Source organism: Callithrix jacchus, chromosome 14 (genome assembly GCF_049354715.1).
Source record: "Callithrix jacchus isolate 240 chromosome 14, calJac240_pri, whole genome shotgun sequence".
Classification (NCBI taxonomy): Eukaryota; Metazoa; Chordata; class Mammalia; order Primates; family Cebidae; genus Callithrix; species Callithrix jacchus.
The window spans coordinates 59,017,695-59,039,020 of NC_133515.1; the positions used below are offsets into that span (position 1 = coordinate 59,017,695).

General features: G+C 42.5%; 1 protein-coding gene and 2 long non-coding RNA genes across 15 annotated transcripts in view; 2 read left to right on the forward strand and 1 right to left on the reverse strand.

The window, feature by feature from the left end:
• CLHC1 (clathrin heavy chain linker domain containing 1) overlaps positions 1 to 3,704 on the forward strand; it is a 78,828-nt gene extending 75,124 nt beyond the window's left edge. For all 12 annotated transcript variants that reach the window (XM_035272550.3, XM_035272548.3, XM_035272554.3 and 9 more), the window contains one exon: positions 694 to 3,704. In XM_035272550.3, coding sequence (XP_035128441.3) covers positions 694 to 890 — 197 coding nt within the window. In that variant the 3' untranslated portion in view covers positions 891 to 3,704. The remainder of the gene's footprint in view (positions 1 to 693) is intronic.
• Positions 1 to 16,801, reverse strand: part of LOC103787941 (uncharacterized) — a 40,106-nt gene extending 23,305 nt beyond the window's left edge. The window contains exons 1-4 of one of the 2 annotated variants that reach the window (XR_613728.6): positions 16,654 to 16,801; positions 14,583 to 14,746; positions 11,772 to 11,838; positions 3,230 to 7,961 (exon numbers count right to left, since the gene is read on the reverse strand). This is a non-coding gene — a long non-coding RNA (uncharacterized LOC103787941). Of the gene's footprint in view, positions 1 to 3,229; positions 7,962 to 11,771; positions 11,839 to 14,582; positions 14,747 to 16,653 lie in introns of those variants that run through there. The other variant, XR_004733595.3, reaches the window with a different exon arrangement.
• Positions 16,756 to 21,326, forward strand: part of LOC100894535 (uncharacterized) — a 45,770-nt gene continuing 41,199 nt past the window's right edge. Inside the window, exon 1 of the long non-coding RNA XR_013526616.1 lies at positions 16,756 to 16,893. This is a non-coding gene — a long non-coding RNA (uncharacterized LOC100894535). The remainder of the gene's footprint in view (positions 16,894 to 21,326) is intronic.

Consider the following 21,326-nt stretch of genomic DNA (forward strand, 5'->3'; position numbering starts at 1 on the left):
AGATCCTCTTTTATGAAGTAGCATAAGTAATGCAGGTAATAGATAAGAAATGAGTTCCATAAATTGTTAGATCCCTAAGAGATTTTAAAAAGTAAGTAATATGAAATTTCTTGAACAAACAAAATGATTTCATTTCCCTAGAAAAATATGTGGTATAGCAGCCTCATCATTAATAGGTCTCCATCTAGAGACAGGATGAAGAGTTTGTCAAAGAGTTTCTCAAGTTTTTGGGTCAGCATCACTAAGGCCTTTAATTTAGTGTTTGAAATCATGAAAACTTGGCCTACAGGTCCACAGTTATTTGATAGTTTCTGGTGGGGCTTTATAGACTCTGAGAATAAGGATGAGCCCACATTCATCACTTTCTGAGCTCCTGCCTTATATCCTTCAGCATCTGCCACCTTAACAAAAAGGAGATGAGTGGAGACATGGAATGTGAGAATGTGGTGGAGGGTTGAACTGAGACATGAAGAGGTTAATGATAAGAGAGGAGGAGAAGGAACTAACCCAAGTACTTGCCATGAGCTAGACTGAGCACTGAACCTTATATGGTTGATCATAGGGGAATCAGGTAGTGTTTAACGGTAGCTGAGATGAAATTATGTCTTTTTCTGTTTTTGAAGAATCATTAAAGTATGGATTATCAAATAAGAATAAGTGCCATACTATAATATTGTATTTTTTCCCCCACAGGTGCAGTAGAAAGTCTTATGATAAATGATTCATTTTGCTCTATAGAAATGTGGCAAGAAGTGGCGAGTATATGTTTACAGAATGGCTTTGACAACTTATCTAGCGACATCATGTCCATTCTTCGATCTCAGGCTGCAGTTACAGAAATTTCTGAAGAGGATGACGCAGTCAACCTAATGGAACATGTGTTTTGGTAGTTCTATATCTCAACCAGTTGAGGGAGCTTGTTCAACATTTTCTGTATGCTGGTTGGGCAAACTGATTTTGACATAACTAACTTATAAATAAATCTAGAGTAAGAAGCTCTCAGAAATAAATCACACTTTTGTTATGATGACATTTAGATTTGTCTTTGAAATATTTATACCATTGCTTCCTTTTTCCCATATGGTCATTTCTTATATTGAATCTTGATAAAATCCAAGATTATAACTTTGTACAAAACAGTGTAGGCATTTTTATCTAAGGGCATAAGCTAATGTCCAGATGTAATACTTTCTGGTGATCTAATTTGATAGCAAGAACTGAGGAAGGTGTCGGTAGTATCCTGTCTGTTAGACTGTCTTCCCAAACGTGAAATGCTACAAGCCTGATGACAAGCAGGATTTCATTTCAAGGTTGGACTTGCTGGCAAAAACCTAGAGTGTAATAATGTTGTACTGCTGGTTTGAAGATGTGTCCATGCTTTGATATATATATAAATATGGCAGAGCTCAAACTTCTAGTATAAAAGCTGGGAATCTTGGCATATTATTACTGAGAGAGAGGACCAGTCAAATTTTGCATAGAAGTAGACCTGTGATACCTATAGGTATGAAAAATATAAGAAGTGGTTTTGGATGATTTCAAGTATCTGAGTAAGTATTTGATTGAAAACTCTAAAAGTTCTATGCCATGGACAAGTGTAATATTAAAAATATTTAATGATTAGTATGGCATGGGCACAAATCAAGCAGGACAGGTACCCAGTGAAAGAGAACAGCCTTTAGCCCTTATGCCACACACCAGGACATACTAGCTAAATGTCAGCCTTGACCATGAAACATGGTTAAAATGAGCTGCTGGCTGGGCGAGGTGGTAATCCCAGCACTTTGGGAGGTCGAGGCAGGAGGATCGCTTGAGTTTGAGACCAGCCTAGGCAACACAGTAAGATCCTGTCTCTGTTACTAAAAAAGGAAAAAAACATTTTTCAAGTAAAAAATAAAAATGAGCTGCTATTAGAATAAGAGCAGAAAGCATAACTTTTTCCCCTCCTAAATTTAAATTGAGTATGTATTTTTATGTTACGGTGGTAAGAAGATTAACGGGCAGTCAGACAGCTTCATATTAAAATTGTGGCCCTACCTCTTCCTCATTTATAAAATATGGGCAGTCATCCCTTAGGCTTGCTGTGAGGATTAGTGATAATGTATGTGTATCACTAATATATGTGTATAACATAACAGAGGAACTTAAGAAAAGATAGCTGTAATTTCTACATAATAGGCCCCAGAAACACATTTCTCTGTTAGTTTATACTTGCTAAATCCCATATGTCTATTGATTTGTATTTATATGTTTATCCCTCTTTAAAGTATTTGACAGAGCTGAGGAAAAAGTGTGTTCATGAAAGCCAGGGGGATAAAGTAGACGTATCATCTTAGAGGAAGCTTAAACAGCCGCTGTCGTTGTTCTTTTCACTTTGCCTTGTTTTTCCTTTGCTCGTTATTATTCCTTCTCAGTTAGAATTGCCCCTGGCAGCTTTCCCAAGGAAAGTAAAAGTTGTCAAGTGAATATAAATTTTAAAAAGGCTGGAGATGGAAAATGGAGTTGGGAGGAAGAGCAAGATTATAAAGTTAAGTGGAGAAGGAGAAAGATTGAGTTGTGAGCTACATAGGGCTTTGAAGCTATAAGAGGCTCCATGTAAGCTACACGGAAGGAGGTATAATGTGGGTCTGCACAGAAACCTGCATTCTAGACCAGCCCCACCACTTTCTAGCTATGTGTGCTTTTCTTCACACTTAAGATAAATTTATTTTGACTTGATAACTCCTCTTGTCATTTTGAACTCTCAAATTCAGTAATTCTGAAAAGGTAGAAATTATTTCCTAGTGCTTCTTGACCTTCAACCTTAATTTAAAACATTACAATTCAACATCTGCATCAACAACATCTACTGAATACCTATTTTGCACACAATTTCTGCTAGCAAGATTACAATTTCAATGGAAAGACACAGCATATTTTTTAAATTACTAATAATAATTCCTTAATTCCTTAATATTATCTAATAGCCAGTCCATATTCAAATTTCACCAATTGCTTAACAATGCCTTTTAGCCTTTGAATTGTTCCGATGAAGATTTAACCAGTGTTCGTGTGTTTTACTGGGTCTTGCTCGAGTGAGTCTTCTCTCTTTTCTTCTTCTTCTGCTATGATTGACATAGCAGGCGCATAGCAAGGGCCATGATGAATTAAGTTTCTCTGATTTCATATTAGGTTTTCGTTCCACCATATCAGTGAGGAAAGGAAGAAATTTATTCCAAGGTCTAAAAGATTTAATTGTAACTAGTCACATTTTTATTTATTATCGTCAAGCATGTATCAAAATGGATTTCTATTAAATTCATTCATTCGGAAAGGTTTAGAGACATTCTGAAACGGAAATCTAATAAAAATTTTTCTTAATATTAAGAACTTTTCCTAAATCCTGAACTAACTAAGAAATGACCATTAAATTAATCACTTTTTTTAACTTTAAAAGATGAAAAATTGCTACTTTTTAGGTGCCTGAAATTCTGTTAGATTGCTAAAGCATATGTTAAGTTAAAAATCAAAGCAGAGGCCTTATTTTTTTTTTTAACTTTGTACATTTTATACAAAGCTCATACATTTCTTCCATTTTTTTCTCAGAAAAAAAACAGCATTTAACAAATGTTTGGTGTAGCACTACTGAAACTATAAGCTGTCAATTTGCTAGTAGTTATAATTTGTTGTGTTCTTGAATAAAAACATATTGGATACATAATAAAGACCTTGTTATTTATATAGTTTTTTAAGTTTTTTTAATTGATAATTATCTACAGCTACCTTCCCTACCTTGAGGATCTGTGTCAGTCTCCTTGATGTTCCTTTCCTAGACTCCAAACGAAAGGTCACTTTCAAATACCTATAGAGCTCTGGCACTACTGTAAATGAGTGAAATCACAGTCAGGGAAAGGAACATCTAGGGACTTTTCAAAAGTGACAATAGTGATAAATTCCAGGCAATTTTTATTATGCAGGATTGTGGACTTGGTGTACCTTGTTGAAAGCTGGAAATGTCGATTTGATGTAAGTAGTCCTGATTTTTCAGAGTACTGTGTGGGCCAAACAAAACACATCTGCAGACCAGACTTGACTTGCAGGTCACTAATTTAAACCTCTGTCCTAAATGGAGGCTAGATTTAATTTCTTGTTTCCATCAACCTTATTTTTATTTATTTATTTAGACAGAGTCTATCTCTGTCACACAGGCTGGAGTGCACTGGTGCAGTCTTGGCTCACTGCAACCTCTGCCTCCTGGGTTCAAGCGATTCTCCTGCCTCAGCCTCCTGACTAGCTGGGATTACAGGCACCTGCCACCACACCCAGAAAATTTTTGTATTTTTAGCAGAAATGGGGTTTCACCATGTTGGCCAGGCTGGTCTCAAACTCCTGACCTCAAGTGATCCACCCGCTTCAGCCTCCCAAAGTGCTGGGATTATAGGTGTAAGCCACCATGCCAGGCCTCCATCAACTTTAAATGAAGCTTTTTGAATGGATAAAGAAAGTAAAGGATTACCATATTTTCTCATTTGGAAAAGCCTACTGCAGAATACCCAATTTATTGATGTGCTGGTAACAGAAGGGAGGATAAAGGGTAGACCTACTATGTGTAAGCCAATCCAGTATGGAGACCATTTTGATTTCTAATGCCGAAGAATGTGGAAGATAGCACAGATGTAATTTGCGGGTAGAGAGAAAGGTACAGACTCCTTAAGTAATTCTCACTTCCCCCAACCCCACTCTAAAGAATAAATCTGTAGCATTCTTCCCCAACTGTATGCCATAAGCCTGATTAAGAAGCAGTATTACAGTTTTAAAATAGAGGCTACAAAAGTACATTTTGAAGATTTGCCTACATGGATCCTTGTCTCTATCCAGTTAGCTCTTTAGTGGAAATTCCACTGTGACTGGGGGGGTTTCCATTGTCATGTTGTATATCAAATTGCACCAATAGTCACCACCAAGCATTTTTAGCTCTCCACTATGGGCAAACTTTTTTTTTTTGAGATTGAGTTTCACTGTTGTTGCCTAGACTGGGGTGCAATGGCATGATCTCGGCTCACCGCAACTCTGCCTTCGGGGTTCAAGCAATTCTCCTACCTCAGCCTCCTAAGTAGCTGGGACTACAGGTACCTACCACCATGCCCAGCTAATTTTTGTATTTTTAGTAGAGATGGGGTTTCACCTTGTTGACCAGGATGGTCTCGATCTCTTGACTTCGTGATCCACCCGCCTTGGCCTCCCAAAGTGCTGGCATCACAGGTGTGAGCTACCGTGCCTGGCCTGCTCACACATTTTGAAAATTACATTTTGGAAGCAGCCCCCAGCAATGGGACTGAATTATCAAAGATTTTTGCCAATTTTTTTTTTTTTGATGGAGTTTCGCTCTTGTTGCCCAGGCTGGAATGTAGTGGCATAATCTAGGCCCACTGCCACCTCTGCATCCTGGGTTCAAGCAATTCTCCTGCCTCAGCCTCCGAAGTAGCTGAGATTACAGGTGTGCTCCACCGCACCCGGCTAATTTTGTATTTTTAGTAGAGACAGGGTTTCTCCATGTTTCTCAGGCTGGTCCTGAACTCCCAACCTCAGGAGATCTGCCTGCCTCAGCCTCCCAAAGTGCTGGGATGACAGGCGTGAGCCACTGTGCCCGGTCTGCTCACACATTTTGAAAATATACATTTTGGAAGCAGCCCCCAGCAGTGAAACTGAATTATTGAAGATTTTTGCCAAATTGCTTAAAGAATTAGGCATTTATGAATTAACGATCATGGGTTCTGACTGCCGGCCCTGACAAGTCCAAAGAGCAAACAGTTTATAAAGTCAGCTTGAAAAGTCCGCATGCTGTTTTTGCCCAGCCTCCCTGGGGTGAGTACTTAATGCTGATCAGCATCTAAACACAACATCCAGAAACAGGTTCATGCTGCTACTAGGATCAATAATGAGGATGGCAAAAACATTGGCAGAGAGATTCTAGTGGCCTTCCAGATTGCAGTGCAGAGAACCTGCTTGCTAAGAAACCAAAGATAGGTATTAACCTTGGCATTAGAGAATGTGACTCTCCCTGTTTTCTTGAGTGTGCAGCGACAGGGAGACTGATTGCCAAGGCTATTCCTTTGCCCAGGTTGGTCCCTTAGAGATGGGAAAGACTCCTTTCTGCTATCTGTGTATATAAAGAGTCTCCAAGTTTCTTCTACTCTCTGGGTATGCCTTTTCAGGTGTCAAATGAACATAATACTTTCTAAGAGATGATCTTCATGCTGACCACTTCTGTAAGGGACAAGAGATCTTGAAGAGCTCCTCACACCAGCAGCAGAAACCAGAAAAAAATACATATCTTAAACCCAAGTGACACATAAATTAGACATCAGTAAGATTACAGCTACTCTCATTCTGTGATTTGTAATTCATGAAAAATTGCTCAAAAATGAATATTTTCTAAATGAAATAGGACTGAAGTAGTCATTTTGAAGAAATTTTCCTGGGACTGCTCTGTGAAATGAATCACCAACTCCTAACTTATCTGCCTGGTAAATGCTAGGTTTGCCTAATGCAAGGTATCCCATTGATAAGGATAATAGCAGGGACAGCAAACACTTCTTAAAATTACCTTTGCTTATCCCATTACTGGGTATATATCCAAAAGACTATAAATCGTTCTACTATAAGGACACATGTACATGAATGTTCATTGCGGCACTGTTTACAATAGCAAAGACCTGGAATCAACCCAAATGCCCATTGATAATAGACCGGATTGGAAAAATGTGGCACATATACACCATGGAATATTATGCAGCAATCAGAAATGATGAGTTTGTGTCGTTTGTAGGGACATGGATGAATCTGGAAAACATCATCCTCAGCAAACTGACACAAGAACAGAAAATGAAACACCGCATATTCTCACTCACAGGTGGGTGATGAAAAATGAGAACACATGGACACAGAAAGGGGAGTACTAAACAGTGGGGTCTATTGGGGGGAAAAGGGGAGGGCCAGTGGGAGGGGGAGGTGGGGAGGGATAGCCTGGGGAGAAATGCCAAATGTGGGTGAAGGGGAGAAGAAAAGCAAAGCACACTGCCATGTGTGTACCTACGCAACTGTCTTGCATGCTCTGCTCATGTACCCCAAAACCTATAATCCAATAAAAAATTAAAAAAAAAAATTACCTTTGCTTAAATGCTAAATAGAGTATTGAAACTAGTATAGATCATGAAGATGTAGAAAGAAAAGTTGAAGGAATGCGCTTATTCAATTTGGGAAGAAAAGAACAACAGTATCGTCACAGTTCTGCTTTTGAGTGTCCAAAACCCCTCACATTAAGGTTACAACCAACTCTAAGCCACATGAGCCATAGACCTAAATAATAAACAATTCTTATTTGAGACAGAATAATTTGCTGATGATGGAGATTGTGAAGGCTGATATTGGGTGAATAAAAAAAGTTGTAGAAGGAGCTACTCTGAAGGCCTTAAAAATAAACTACTTGCTCTCTTCTGCTTGATATAATTATGGTAGTGTCTGGGTTTTGGAGGAGTCCTTAAGAAAATTCTTGAGATGCTCTTTTTGGAGAAGGCCTGTAACACTCACAGTTACTTAATCCAACAACCATTTCCTGATTACCTACTAAAAGAGGAACAAGACATCCTATGTATCTTGTGGGTACTTGCAATCTAGAAGTAAAGTTATATACAAACAGTTGTAATACAACATGGTAAGACTTAAAATGGAAACGTATACAGAACAATGACCCTTCTTGGTTAGGACTGACTAGACTGTGTGCCAGTTTGACTCAGTAGATGGCAGCAGAGATGCCAGCAAGAGATGTCATCTTCAGTGATTTGAATTGTTTTATGGGGCAGAAGTGAGGCTGGTTCTATTGTTTCTCGTCGCATCTTTTCATACAGTCATATCTTCTGGTTGGAAAGCTTGAGCAGCTCGAGCACCATTCTTGAGGGATTTGTATTCCTAAGAAGATGGCCCTTTAAAGAAAAAAGTTACTCTATATGAAAATATTTAAATATCCAAGCACTTTTTCATTTTTAGCTTTTCAATGAAACAGGGATGAGGGCGGGGTGAGTGGGGTGAGTCTGGGCCTGGAGAGAGGGCTTTGTTTTCCAAACATAGGATTTATTTTCAAGACACTTCAAAGGCTGTATTGTAGTAGGAGCCTGCTTGTTAGGCAGCGATCCTACACTGTTAGATGCTTGACCAGGCCCCTCGTGGCTTGGCTGACTTTGCTGTTTGTGCTGTTTTCGGTCGAAGCACAGGCTAGCTGAAGAGCTGTCGCTGATGCCGTAACTGTAGCTTTGCAGCCTTTTGGCGTGCCCAGTGTATTCTTCAGGAAACTAAGAAATGTAGACTTAAAAATAACCCCTGCTGGACACCTTGTTGCCAGATTGTGGGGAGTTTGTTTGCCCAAAATCATTGAGATGGTTTCAGAACTAATTGAAGAGAGTGCCTGCTTATTCTGCTTGGACAGTGTTCAAGCCTGGATTCAAAGCGAGGCAATGAGATGAGTACAGAGGTGAAGGCAAGAGGCATCTCTGTATGACTCTGAAGCAGACCCTCACGAGGAAGTACTTCTGGGACTTCTTTATTATTTTCTGACCGGAACTGGCAGCTCACGGATCCCCACACACCACAGAGCTTTGGAAGGGGGACTGTGAGCCAAGGTTGAGACTTCTTTCACCTCACAGCTGGGGTTTTATTTGTCGTCTTTGTTCCTCAACTCTCTCTCCATCAAAAACAAGATAATGAGCTTGTTGGTCAAGCAGCTTGTAATTCCCCAGGTCAGCTGAGTGTCTAGAGGAGGAGGAAACAAGGCCTAAAGGTTCCTGAGTAGGTGAATATATTTGGGAGGACAGAGAATTATTTGTAAGATGGTGTTTCTCAACCTCAGCACTATTTTGGATGTGATGATTCTTTGTTATGTGAGGCTGTCCTGTGGCCTGGCTGATACAGGACACTAGATGCCAGTAATCACCTCCCCATCCCAGCTCCCCTGGTTATCAGAAATGGCTTTCAGCCATGTCCAATCACTGAGGCAATTCTCCTGGCTCAGCCTCTCAAGTAGCTGGGATTAAAGGCATGTGCCACCATGCCTGGCTAATTTTTTTGAATTTTTAGTAGAGACGAGGTTTCTCTATGTTGGTCAGGCTGGTCTTAAACTCTATAGCACCACTAGTGTGAGTTTGCCTCATGAGTGTAAAAACTCTACCATTCCACAGTTAAATATCATAATTACTGGGTGGTTCTGTAGAGAGCGTTAGAGGTAGCAAAGTAAGGGCCCGGACCGCCCTTATTTCTTTCTCCAACATAGATCACTACTTAGCATTGCAGATCCAGAAAGCATCTTAAGCTACGTGTGTGGAAATGAACAAACAAAACAAAACAGGCCTTACCTCACTTTCAGCTCATAACTCGGAAATCTAAGGGATTTTTTTTTTTTTCTTTTTGAGATGGAGTTTTTCTCTTGTTCCCCAGGCTGGAGTGCAATGGTGCAATCTCAGCTCACCACAACCTCCGCCTCCAGGACTCAAGCATTCTCCTGCCTCAGCCTCCTGAGTAGCTGGGATTACAGGCATGAGCCACCATGCCAGGCCAGGGATTCTTGGTAAGAAACAAGTAACTGATGGCCGTGCGTCGTGGCTCATGCCTCTAATCCAAGCACTTTGGAGGCCAAGGCGGGCGGATCACCTGAGGTCAGGAGTTCAAGACCAGCGTGACCAACATGGTGAAACCCCGTCTTTATATATATAAAAAAAGTAACTGATGTGCTCAGATTTCTTTGGTAGGCAGAAGCATATCACCTTCAAGCATGAGCTGCCTGCCTTCTGAACTCTGCAGACCATCTCTTCTGCTCTTTGGGGCACATTGGCTTCTCTGTTCCTGGGATTAACCTTTCTGCTTCCCACCTCTTGATCCCTTTCTATATTTTTTTATTTGACTTTTCTTTGACTGTGCCTAACAGCCTAAATATGGGTTCAGAGAAAGCAAATGGTTGTATTGATTCAAGGATGTGTTTTGGTATGTGGGCCCTGTGGTAGGACAGTAAGTCAAGAAAGCTGAGGCTGATAGCAAGAGAGTAATTTGAAGTGATGGACTGTGGCATCTGAGTTGAAGGATTTGAATAGAAAAAGGCAGGACAGGTAGGAGGAGAGTAGACAGTCAGTAAATTCAAGACCTGAATTAGGTTTAAGAACCAAGAGTAGTAGGAATAAATAAATGTGAGAATGATAGGAGATTGTGGTCAAAGTAAGGGGGAGAGAGAGAAAGAACGTATGTGTTGGCGAGCAGAGGAGTGTGTGTGTGTGTGTGTGTGTTTGTGTGTGTCTGTGTGGGTTTTTGATGTTGGATGTTGGTTGTTGAATTCAGAATTTCAGAGGAATAGCAGTTCAGGTTGATTTTCATGGCCAGTGTTAGACCATGAGGCAAAGGCCTACTGTATAGTCAGATTAGGATTGCTAGAGGTGAGGTCAAGTAAACTATGAGGCTGTGATACTGGATTGCACTTCTACCTAACATTGAAATCACCCAGAATGATGGCAGGACTAGGGGTGGAGAGGAAGAATAGGGCAAGAGTCTTTGGTAAAGAGCAGTGAGGTGACTGGCAGGATGGTAGATAGAAGCAATGAGGAAGGATAGAGAATGATATAGCAGAATTACCAAGACTTTTGCCCAAGGCCTCTGAAATAGAAGTCTGGAAGCAGCATTGGTGAGTAGAGGGTACTGACCTTCTTCCTCCTATCTTAGGTGTGTAGAGTATGAGACAACGATTTAGCCTCCATGTAGCAAGTTCCACAGGGAAAGCAGTGTCCTCGAGAAAGAGCCCAGTTTTCATGCAGGTGAGGTAAAGGCAAGAATGTTCAGTAAAGAAGTTGAGGGTTAGAAGAGCTGGTTCACAGTGGAGTGGCGGTATCAAACAGCACAGTAAAATGGTTTAGGAGGGAACAGTAGAAAGAAGGGTCCCAGAAGCCCAGAGCAGCATGGTGATGTCTGCGGGTGAAGGGCAAAGGAGTGAGCAGTGTGGCAATGCCTTTGAAGTCTCCACCAGCCCCAGTGCTCCCTCCCAAAACTTAAAGCTAGCAGGCCTCTAGTAGATGGTGACTCTCAGAAATTTCAGTATTTCAGGAGTCACCTGTTTCTTGGATTGTTTTTGTTAAACCTGGGGAATCTATAGCCTAATAGTTTATAAGTAAGGGAAGAAAAGGGGGCATTGCACCTGAAAGCTTAATGGGGAAGGTGGAAGAAAGTATAAGCAATGCATGGTCATTCCCTTTTAGAATATGTTTGTTTATCTCCTTTCTCAGAAAATTGTTATTTCCTGCCTTTTTGACTTAACCTCTTTTTTTTTTTTTGATATTAACTATCACAGCAACTCACTAAGGAATAGAGAATTATTTAGATACACTCAATATATGTATTCTACAAAAGTTGTGGGAAAGAAACGCAGTGTCGCTGCATTTAGTCTTCACTATACCACTGGCAATCGCTTTGTTTCTCTAGATGTCAGTTTCCTTTTCTTTAAAAGGAAGGGTGAGTTAGCTCAAGTCCTTGCAACTTAATAATTTTCTTGACTTAATTATATAACAGGCATCTGTTAAAAGCAGGCGAGTAGTTGCTATAACATGCTTATATCAAGCACTATACAAGATATTTTTGGGGGGAGCAGGGAAAAAGATGAGACTAAGAGTTTTGCCCTTATGCTACTTACAGCCAGCTAATAATAGACACAGTTAAGGGCATAGGGAAACATTGTGATCTATGTTATAGTAAGGATAGGCACTTACCTCTCTATGTTCCTGAAAGCGAGGTTTAAGTGTACTGAAGTCAAATGTACCAAAATGCAGCAGTGGCCTGATAAAACATAAGGGAATCTCTATTATTGGATGACTTGAAAGTTTTATGCCATCTCTAATTATGAAATACTTAAGTGCGTTTTGTTGTTGTTGGTTTTTTTTTTTTTTTTTGAGACGGAGTTTCGCTCTTGTTACCCAGGCTGCAGTGCAATGGCGCGATCTCAGCTCACCGCAACCTCCGCCTCCTGGGTTCAGGCAATTCTCCTGCCTCAGCCTCCCGAGTAGCTGGGATTACAGGCACGCACCACCATGCCCAGCTGATTTTTTTGTATTTTTAGTAGAGACGGGGTTTCACAATGGAGACCAGGATGGTCCCAATCTCTTGACCTCATGATCCACCCGCCTCGGCCTCCCAAAGTGCTGGAATTACAGGCGAGAGCCACCGCGCCCGGCCTTAAATGCGTTTAAAAAAAATTCTGACTCTTGTTTATTAATGTATGTGCATTTAAACATTAAAGGTATTATAAATATCAATTTCCTCAGGACATTTATTATCTCATTTGTTCTTCTTTTCCTTTTGTGAGATAGGTTCTTGCTGTGTCACCCGGGCTGAAGTGCAGTGGTGCAGTTATGGCTCACTGCAGCCTTGACCTCACAGGCTCAGGTGGTCTCCAGTTTCCCAAGTAGCAGGGACCATGGGCTTTTAAAGTCACCATACGTGGCTAATTATTTTTATAGAGAGGAGATCTTTGCCCAGGCTGGTCTCAGACTCCTGGGTTCAAGAACCCTCCCACCTCCCACCTAAGTGCTGGGATTCGGGCGTGAACCTCCAGGCCTTTCCTGTTCTCAGTTTCTTAAAATGGCATTTTGTAGGCAGAAATCAGTTTTAGTTTTGGGAAGAAACATTGATCTTGTAAGAGAGATGAATAATGTATTATGATGCAGATATTGGTGCTTTATTAATTTGGCGGAGCAAAATTTGTTAAGAAACTAATGAATTCTGGTCTTCTCCCCCCTCCGTTTATAAAGAAATTTGTGAGAAACTGTATTTTTACTATTGGAATATAAATGCTGGTTTTTTTGTTTCAGTCTATCAACATGAAGTGTTTTCTCTTTAGTACCTCATAATTTAGAGAGGGTTTTTAATGATCTAGGTCCAGCATTTCATGCACGTTCTTTAAAGAAATCTGTAGCTAAATTACGCTTTCAGTACCCAATATATTATGATTATTATTGGCACTTTAGTCTTTTGGTTTTCCACTTACAAAGGTGTAAGGTAAAATATTCCAAATTTATTCTGTATGTAGGCCAAGATGGCAGAACTTCTGAAAAGAAGAGTTAACCGACAGGCAGCACTATCACCATGTGACAGTTGAAATATTTTTTTCAGATGATGCATCAAAGTCTCAGTTTGGCACAGGAATGACAGTTTAAGGATATGGGTGTGTAATGATTGCTAGTGGGAGACTACCACCACATACTAAGGGAGGAGAGAGGCTAACTCTCCCTTGGGATGTTTTTCATGGAATCTATGATTCTGTGAAAGTTATAGACAGCAGACGTGAGTACACAGAATGAATAGACCTGTTGGTTTATATAAATATGATTTTAAAAGTTTTCCAGATCTTGTTTTGGTGGATATGATATTATAGTTAGTAGGTAAACCTATTCACTTGCAGCTAGACACTTAGATGGATTTGCAGATTGGCCATGTGTGACTAAGTGCAAAGAAACATTTAGGTGTATTCAGAACCAAACTTAAAAATCATTCTGTGCTAGAGAAGGTTTTATCATATATTAGTTGCTAAATTTTCTATGACTAGAATTAAGCGAATTTTTTAAAAAAACACCATGGTATCATTTGGATGTCTTTTGTGTTAAAACCAACTGATTTTTATTTGCATGTTTCTTGTTTGTGACAGCGTCTCATTCTGTACAGCACGGTGTGATCTCACTGCAGCCTCCACCTCCCAGGCTCAAGCTGTCCTCCCAGGGTCAAGGGATCCTCCAGCCTCAGCCTCTGAGTAGCTGGGAATACAGGCATGTGCCATCATGCCCAGCTAATTTTTGTATTTTTAGTAGAGGGTTTCACCATGTTGGCCAGACTGGGCTTGAATTCTGGCCTCAAGTGATCTGCCCACCTTGGCCTCCCAGAGTTATGGGGTTACAGGCAGAAGCCACCACACCTGGCCAAAGCCAATTGCATTTCAAGTTAAATTTTTATTCAGAAATTACTTCAAACATTTTACAAAGTTGGAAATCTAAAAATAATACAATGTGTTATACCCTTGTTTAACTTTACTGATTAATTTTTTTCCCGTTTGCTTTATGATTTGCGATTCCTCTTTGTATAGATAACTGTATATAGACATATAAATACATCTTTGTTTTCCTTGAACCATTTGAGCATAAGTTAGATACATTCTGGCCTTTTACCCTGAATACTTCAAATAAGGATATTTTCTTTTTCTTTTTCTTTTTTTTTTCTTTGAGACAGAGTTTTGCTCTTGTCGCCCAGGCTGAAGTGCAATGGTGCGATCTCAACTCACTGGAACCTCCACCTCCTGGGTTCAAGCAATTCTGCCTCAGACTCCCAAAGTAGCTGAGATTACAGGCAACCACCACCACTCCCAGCTAATTTTTTTGTATATTTAGTAGAGCCAGGATTTACCATGTTGGCCAGGCTGGTCTTCAACTCCTGACCTCAGAAGATCCACCCGCCTAAGCCTCCCAAAGTGCTGGGATTACAGGTGAGATCTACCGCACCTAGCTGGCTCACTCATTCTTAACATTTATATTTACCACTGTAGGATTTATCAGTGATCCATCGATGGTCCCTTCCATGGCCTTTCTTCTCAAATCTCCTGCATTTTTGACATCTTTAAATAACAGAAGGGTCACTCTGCATTCAGGAAATAGGTCCAGCTGCTGTGTTAACTGCATTTCACAGATAAGCAGGAATTCTACTGCACACAAAATGAAAAGATCAAGACATTTCTTTTGTTTAAAAGTTAACATTAGAACTCACTTCTTAACAAATATTCAATAACTTTGACAGTAACATGATTAAAAGTGTTAAACTAGAAAAATCCATTGCCAAAGCCCATTGGGCATCCTCATGAGATGTTATATTCCTAACCCTGCTGAGCTGTTTTTAATTCCATTGCCATTCCTGGGGAAAAGCCAAGGGGCCTAACTGGTTGCTGTTTATTCAGATAAAGCAGGCTCAGATGCATGCTTGAAGAGCTGCTTCCCCAGCAGACATGTAGGAGCAGAATGTTAGGAATTTTTTTTCTCTCTTTTTTTTAAATTGTACTTTAGGTTCTGGGGTACATGTGCAGATCATGCAGAATTGTTGCATAGGCACATACATGCATGGCAAGGTGTTTTGCTGCCTTCATCTCCCCATCACCAATATCTGGTATTTCTCCCCATGTTATCCCTCCCCACCCCCTGCTGTCCCTCCCCTAGCTCCCCAAACTGACTGCAGTGTGTCATGCTTTAACAACCATTAAAACATGTGGTCTTGATGGTGTGTAAAAATGGCAAAAATAACATTAAGTAAAAACATCTGAATGAAAAACAACACAAACTGTGGCCAAATCGTGGGCTTTTTAGAAAGCTTTTAAACAAATATTGAAAAGAAAACACACCAAAAAGTTAATGTTATCTCTTACTTAGAATTACATTTGACTTTTTTTGTTTCAAACAGGAAAAAAATAAATTTGTGAACAATATCCTGGCACACAGTTGAATCATTAGTCATGCTAAGGGGGAAAAAATGGATACAGAAAGATAAAATTAGTAGCATCCCATTTATATAAAAATATGCACATTTTTTAAAAACACATGAAGGAAACACACTAAAATATGACCATCTTGGGTAGTGAGATTATGAGGTAATTTTTATTGTCCTTTATACAGAGGAAAGTATTTTATTATGTATGCTCTGAATTTTCTACAGTGAGCATACAAAACATGAGAACGCATAATCAGAAAGGGAAAAAAATGTGGTTTTAACACTGAGCGGGGAAGAACCCTTAGAAAATCTCAAAATAGTTTGTTCTTCTTTAGTGTAATTCACTCACTCAGGCCAGAAACTTGGAATCATCGTTGAGTAGCCAACCTGTCACTCAAATCCTGTAGCTAATCCATAAAGTCCTGAATTTTCACCTCCTGAATATACTTTTGATTCGTCCACTTCTCTCCCGTATGTAAGCTAGGTCACCACCACTCATCTACAGCGATAGCCTCCTAAGTGGTTTCTCACAATTCCTGCCCTCCTACAATCCAGTCTTCCCCCCCGCAGTTACAGTGATCCTTTCAAAAAGTACATCAGATCCAGTCGTTCTGCTGCTCTTATGATAAAGCGCCTACTTTGTGTCACGGTGATCTATACCGTAATATCTGGTCCCTGCCTCCCTCTTCTGCTACCGCCGCAATGGCCTTCTCTAAGCTCAGGTCACCAAGTTTTCTCCCCGATTCTGCCCTATCGGACAGGTAATTCCCTCTCATTTCAGCTCCGCCTGACGCACTCCTCCCTCCCTTCAACTCCATTTGGTGTCCATTTGCTACAGCGCTCAGAACCCCAGGACTAGGGCTCTTTTTAGTCTGAGGATTAGCTCCCTTTTGGTCTCAATCACAGCGTTAAAGAATCGTGCGCCTATCCGCTGTATGTCTCCTCACTGAACGATGTTTCTTGAGGGGATAGACTGACTCTATCCTTCTCGTACTGCATTCCTGGAGACTGGCCTCGTTGGCGCTTGATAAACACCGGCCGAAGAAACCGCAATCATTGTCCTAAGGACACTATTAAAGCTGCCCGGACCCTCCCCCTCCCGAGCCGGCCCGTAAGGGCACCAGGAAAACTCACCATCCGGTCCCCAGTGCGTCTCGGAAGATCGCCCGCTCTGAAACAAAAGTCACAACTTCCGGAAGCGATGGCTAATCCCCCTCTCCCCGACTTCTTCGAGCCGGTTTCCGGATAGGCCGGCTCGGGGTTGCCATGTTTTTCCGGGTCCAGGTAGGAGGGGTGCTTCCGCTCTTCGTCCCGCCGCTTCTCCCCCCTCTCCAGCCTGGGTCACCTCTACGGACGCGAAGGAGAACAGGAGCTGTATGTCACTTCCGACGTAGGAGATGGAAGACTCTATGGGTTGGGACCGGAAGCTGAGGGTTTGAAGTCTCTGCTCTGTTTTAACCTGTATTGGGCGATGCACCGGGTGTCCTCGGTTTCCTCCTGTACAAGGAAAAGTACTGACCAAGATGAGTTTTACTTGCATTGTGCTGTTCCAGATTTCTTAGTTCTTTTTCAGGGCCTTGCCTCCTATGACACTGGACTTTTGAGTTTAATGCTGGAACAAGTTAAAACTTTGGGAGATGATTGGGAAGACATGATTATGTTTTGCAGTGCGAGAAGGACATGAGATTTGGGGATGAACGAGTGCACTGATTCAGTTTGAATATATGTCCCTACCAAATCTCATGTAGAATTGTGGTCCCCATTGTTGGAAGTGGGACCTGCTGGAAGGTGTTTGAGTCATGTAGTTGGATTTCTTATGGCTTGGTGTCCTTGCAATAGTGTGTGAGTTCTAGGGCAATCTGGTTCTTTAGAAGTGTGTGGCACCCCCAACACACACTGTCTCTTGCTCCAGTTCTCACCGTATGATGTGCCTGCTCTCCCTTCTTCTGCCAATAGAAAAAGTTCCCTGAGGCATCCCCAGACGCCAAACAGATGCTGATACTATGCTTCCTGTACAGCCTGCAGAACTATGAGCCAATTTAACCTCTTTTCTATATAAAGTACCCAGTCTCAGGTATTTCTTAATAACACTGCAACGATAGCCTAATTGTGGGAGTGAGAGAGGAGATGGGAGGCATGATACACTGGGCTAAAACATGAAGGACGTTCAGCCAGGAGCAATGGTTCTCTCCTGAATCCCATCACTTTGGGAGGTGAAGGTGGGCAGCTGACCTGACATCAGGAGTTCAAGACGAGCCCAACCAACATCAAGAAACCGCCCCTGCCCCGTCCCTCCCCCTCTGCCCGTCTTGCCCGCCCCCCACCCCCGTCTCTACTAAAAATACAGAATTAGCCGGACGTGATGGCACCTGCCTGTAATCCCAGTTACTCAGGAGGCTGAGACAGGAGAATCGCTTGAACCTGGGAGGCAGAGTTTCAGTGAGCCGAGACTGCACCATTGCACCCTAGCCTGGGCAATAAGAGCGAAACTGTGTCTCAAAACAAACAAAAACATGAAGGACATTCTATTTCTAGGAGAGACGAGAGGCTGTTCTGGTCCATCTCTCTTTATCGCAGGATGCTACACTCCCAGCACATTCCACAGTTATCCTAGAGAACCACAAGTGAGAAAGGAGAAAGAACTAAGTTGGTCCAAGGCCAACTGGAGAACTGTCCTGCAGACTGTGCCCTTAATTCAGATTATCCCGCCCCCCAGCAAAGCTAGTCCATTTTATATCCCAACAACCTCTTAGTATTTGGAGGCAGAGGTTTGTCTTACCAGAGCGAGGTAATACTGTGACAGATGCAATGTCAGTGAAACATTGTTAAGCCATAGCCAGAATGCATCTTACCAGGCCCCAGAGGACTGCTCCACAAATAGCTGGTCAGGTCTGCCTGGAGGAGCAGCCTAGTCCTGGATCCAGTGATCCAGGTAACAAGTTGCTAAAGAGGTCAAAAAAAGGGTCCTTAAAGAGGCCCCAATATCTACTGAGAGTGGGCCTCCTTCCAGATCTTTCTCTACTTTTCTAGAATACATGAAGTGTTCTCTAGGTGTAGCAGCAGCTATTGGCAATCAAACACACTTCTTCCAGTTTGGTAAATGGAAATCTAGAGTAATTCCTTTGTTTAATAGAATCCTCTTGGCCAGGTGTGGTGGCTAATGCTTGTAATCCCAGTGCTTTGGGAATTGCTTGAGGCCAGGAGTTCAAGACCAGCCTGGGCAAAATAGTGAGACCCCCCCCCCCCGCCCCGCCGCCATCTCTCCTAAATATAAAGAAAAATAGCCAAGTGTGGTGGTGTGCATCTATAGTCAGAGCTACTTAGGAGTCTGCAGTTGGAGGATCACTTGAGCCCAGGAATTTGAGATTACAGCAAGCTATGATCATGCCACTGAAGTCTGGGCAACAGCATAAAACCTGTCTCAAAAAAAAAATTCTCAAGAGAGTTGAGGGATGTCTGCTGGGCTGCCAAGGAAGTGGCAATAAAGGAAGCAGTATCTGGCATGCTTAGGAACAGACTTTTTATCTGTTTTTTTCCCGAGAACTGACTCCTATGTGTGGTACCAAAAATCTCAAATAGAACATGAACCAGGGTCACTTACTCTTCCTGACAAGTGTCTAGTAAGCCTGGTGTATGACTTCAGGCTGTTGGCCCACTGGTGTGACTCATTTCCAAGGGTGATATCTAGGGACACCCCAGCACGTCCAGCGTGCAGTATCCCACCGTTCATCAGCTTTTCAAGGACAACACTGACCACACCATATTTGGGTCACCCTGGACTGCTCACAGAGAAAAATGTAGCCCTCAGGTGCACATAGCACCCCTTCTCCCATTTTATTGTTTAATAACCCACTCACAGGTGTGAGGTCATTAGCCTTTGCCAGCAAAGTCTCAAATTAGTTATATGAAGTTGGTTTCCTCTATTCAATATTGTTCATGAAGTCCCTACACAGAAAGCTAACAGTAGTTCAATTCTTGTTCCATTGTCAACACTGGGATGCTTCTCATTCAAGTAAAGGAACATAATGGGTCAAAACTACCAGCCCACCGAGGTTGTTAGTTGTCATGATGTTTTGCCACCTTCAGCCAGTTAAGTCTCCCTCTCTCCCATGTGGCAGTTGCTAACTCCTCATTCAGTAAGCCACGGCTGAGGCTCTGTTGATACTCACTGCACCGCTGTAGTACTGGTAGAGTTTACTACTGGTAGGACGAGAAGGTTGCTGTAGTCTGTGACAGAATGGGGTCTGGGATGGCAGATCCAGTACTTTCCTTTGGTGGTCACAGCTTGGGAGAGCCCAACAAAGGCATTATGCTTCCAGGACTCTACTTTCACATCCTGTGGAAAAAGCAGAGTGACAGGTTAGTTCCCCACACCTTAGATAGACTTCCTGCATCCTCGGGTATTCCCTGCATCCTCAGCTGTCCCATAGAGGCTGGCCTGAGTGCAGTGTCCCAGACTGACTGCTGCAGTCTCCAGACTACCCATTCCCCTTGTTGCATGACCCAGGCCTTTTGGCTTCAGTCCGTCAGTCCAGGAAGGGAGGTTTGTCTTGTACAAACTGGACATGTCTGATAAGGTTACCCACCTGTGTGGAAAGAGCAGGTGTTCCTGGTGCCGCTAATCCTAACACCGTGGTACTCCTTGTTCCTGTCTTTATCCCTGTGGATTTCACAGAAGAGAGGCACCTGGAGGAAGTATCACCTCTAGATTAGAGTCAGGGGGCCCTGTCTGGTTGCCTGGGGCCAGAGGGAGGATGGAATGAGGAGTGACTGCTAATGGGTAGAGGGTTTTTTTGTTTTTGTTTTTGTTTTTGCACGGGATGATGAAAATGTAATGGCTCAGATAGTTGTAATGATTGTACAACCTTGTGACATACTACTAAATGCCCCTGAATTGTACAATTTTCTGTCTGGTTTTTATTGAGACCGAGTCTCGCTTTGTTACCCAGGCTGGAGTGCGGTGACGCCATCTCGGCTCACTGCAACCTCCCCCTCGCGGGTTGAAGCGATTCTCGTGCCTCAGCCTCCTGAGTATCAGTACACGCGCCCGCCACCATGCCCGGCTACTTTTTTATTTTAGTAAATGCGAGGTTTGGCCCGGCGCGGTGGCTCACGCCTTTAATCCCAGCACTTTGGGAGGCCGAGGCGGGTGGAACACGATGTCAAGAGATTGAGACCATCCTGGTCAACATGGTGAAACCCCGTCTCTACTAAAATACAAACAATTGGCTGGGCATGGTGGCACGTGCCTGTAAGCCCAGCTACTCAGGAGGCTGAGGCAGGAGAATTGCCTGAACCCGGGAGGCGGAGGCTGCGGTGAGCCGAGATCGCGCCATTGCACTCCAGCCTGGGTAACAAGAGGGAAACTCCGTCTCAAAAAAAAAAGGCGGGGTTTCACCACGTTGGCCAGGCTGGCCTCCAACTCTTGAGCTTAAGTGATCCGCCTGACTCAGACTCCCAAACTGCTGGGATTTCAGGTCGCTCCCGGCCCATTCGTACGATTTTGAACAGTGAATTTTATATTAGGTTAATTATATATCACAAACTAATTTTTAAAAACTAAAGTACTGATTTTCTCACGGTGATCGTCCACTGGCGTCATCTTCCCTTCCCCCACCCATTCCTATCCTGCCTTCTCCTGCGGCCCCCAACCCTTTCTGGTTATCGCTGTGCCTTGAGGCGGGGTCCCCTCCCCGTAAGGAGCGTCTTGGCACATTTGAGCGCCTGCGTCTTGCAGCTTTTGGAGGGCGACCCAGGGCGCATGCGCGCCCACCACATCCTGTGAAAATGGACGCTCCCAGCCGTTT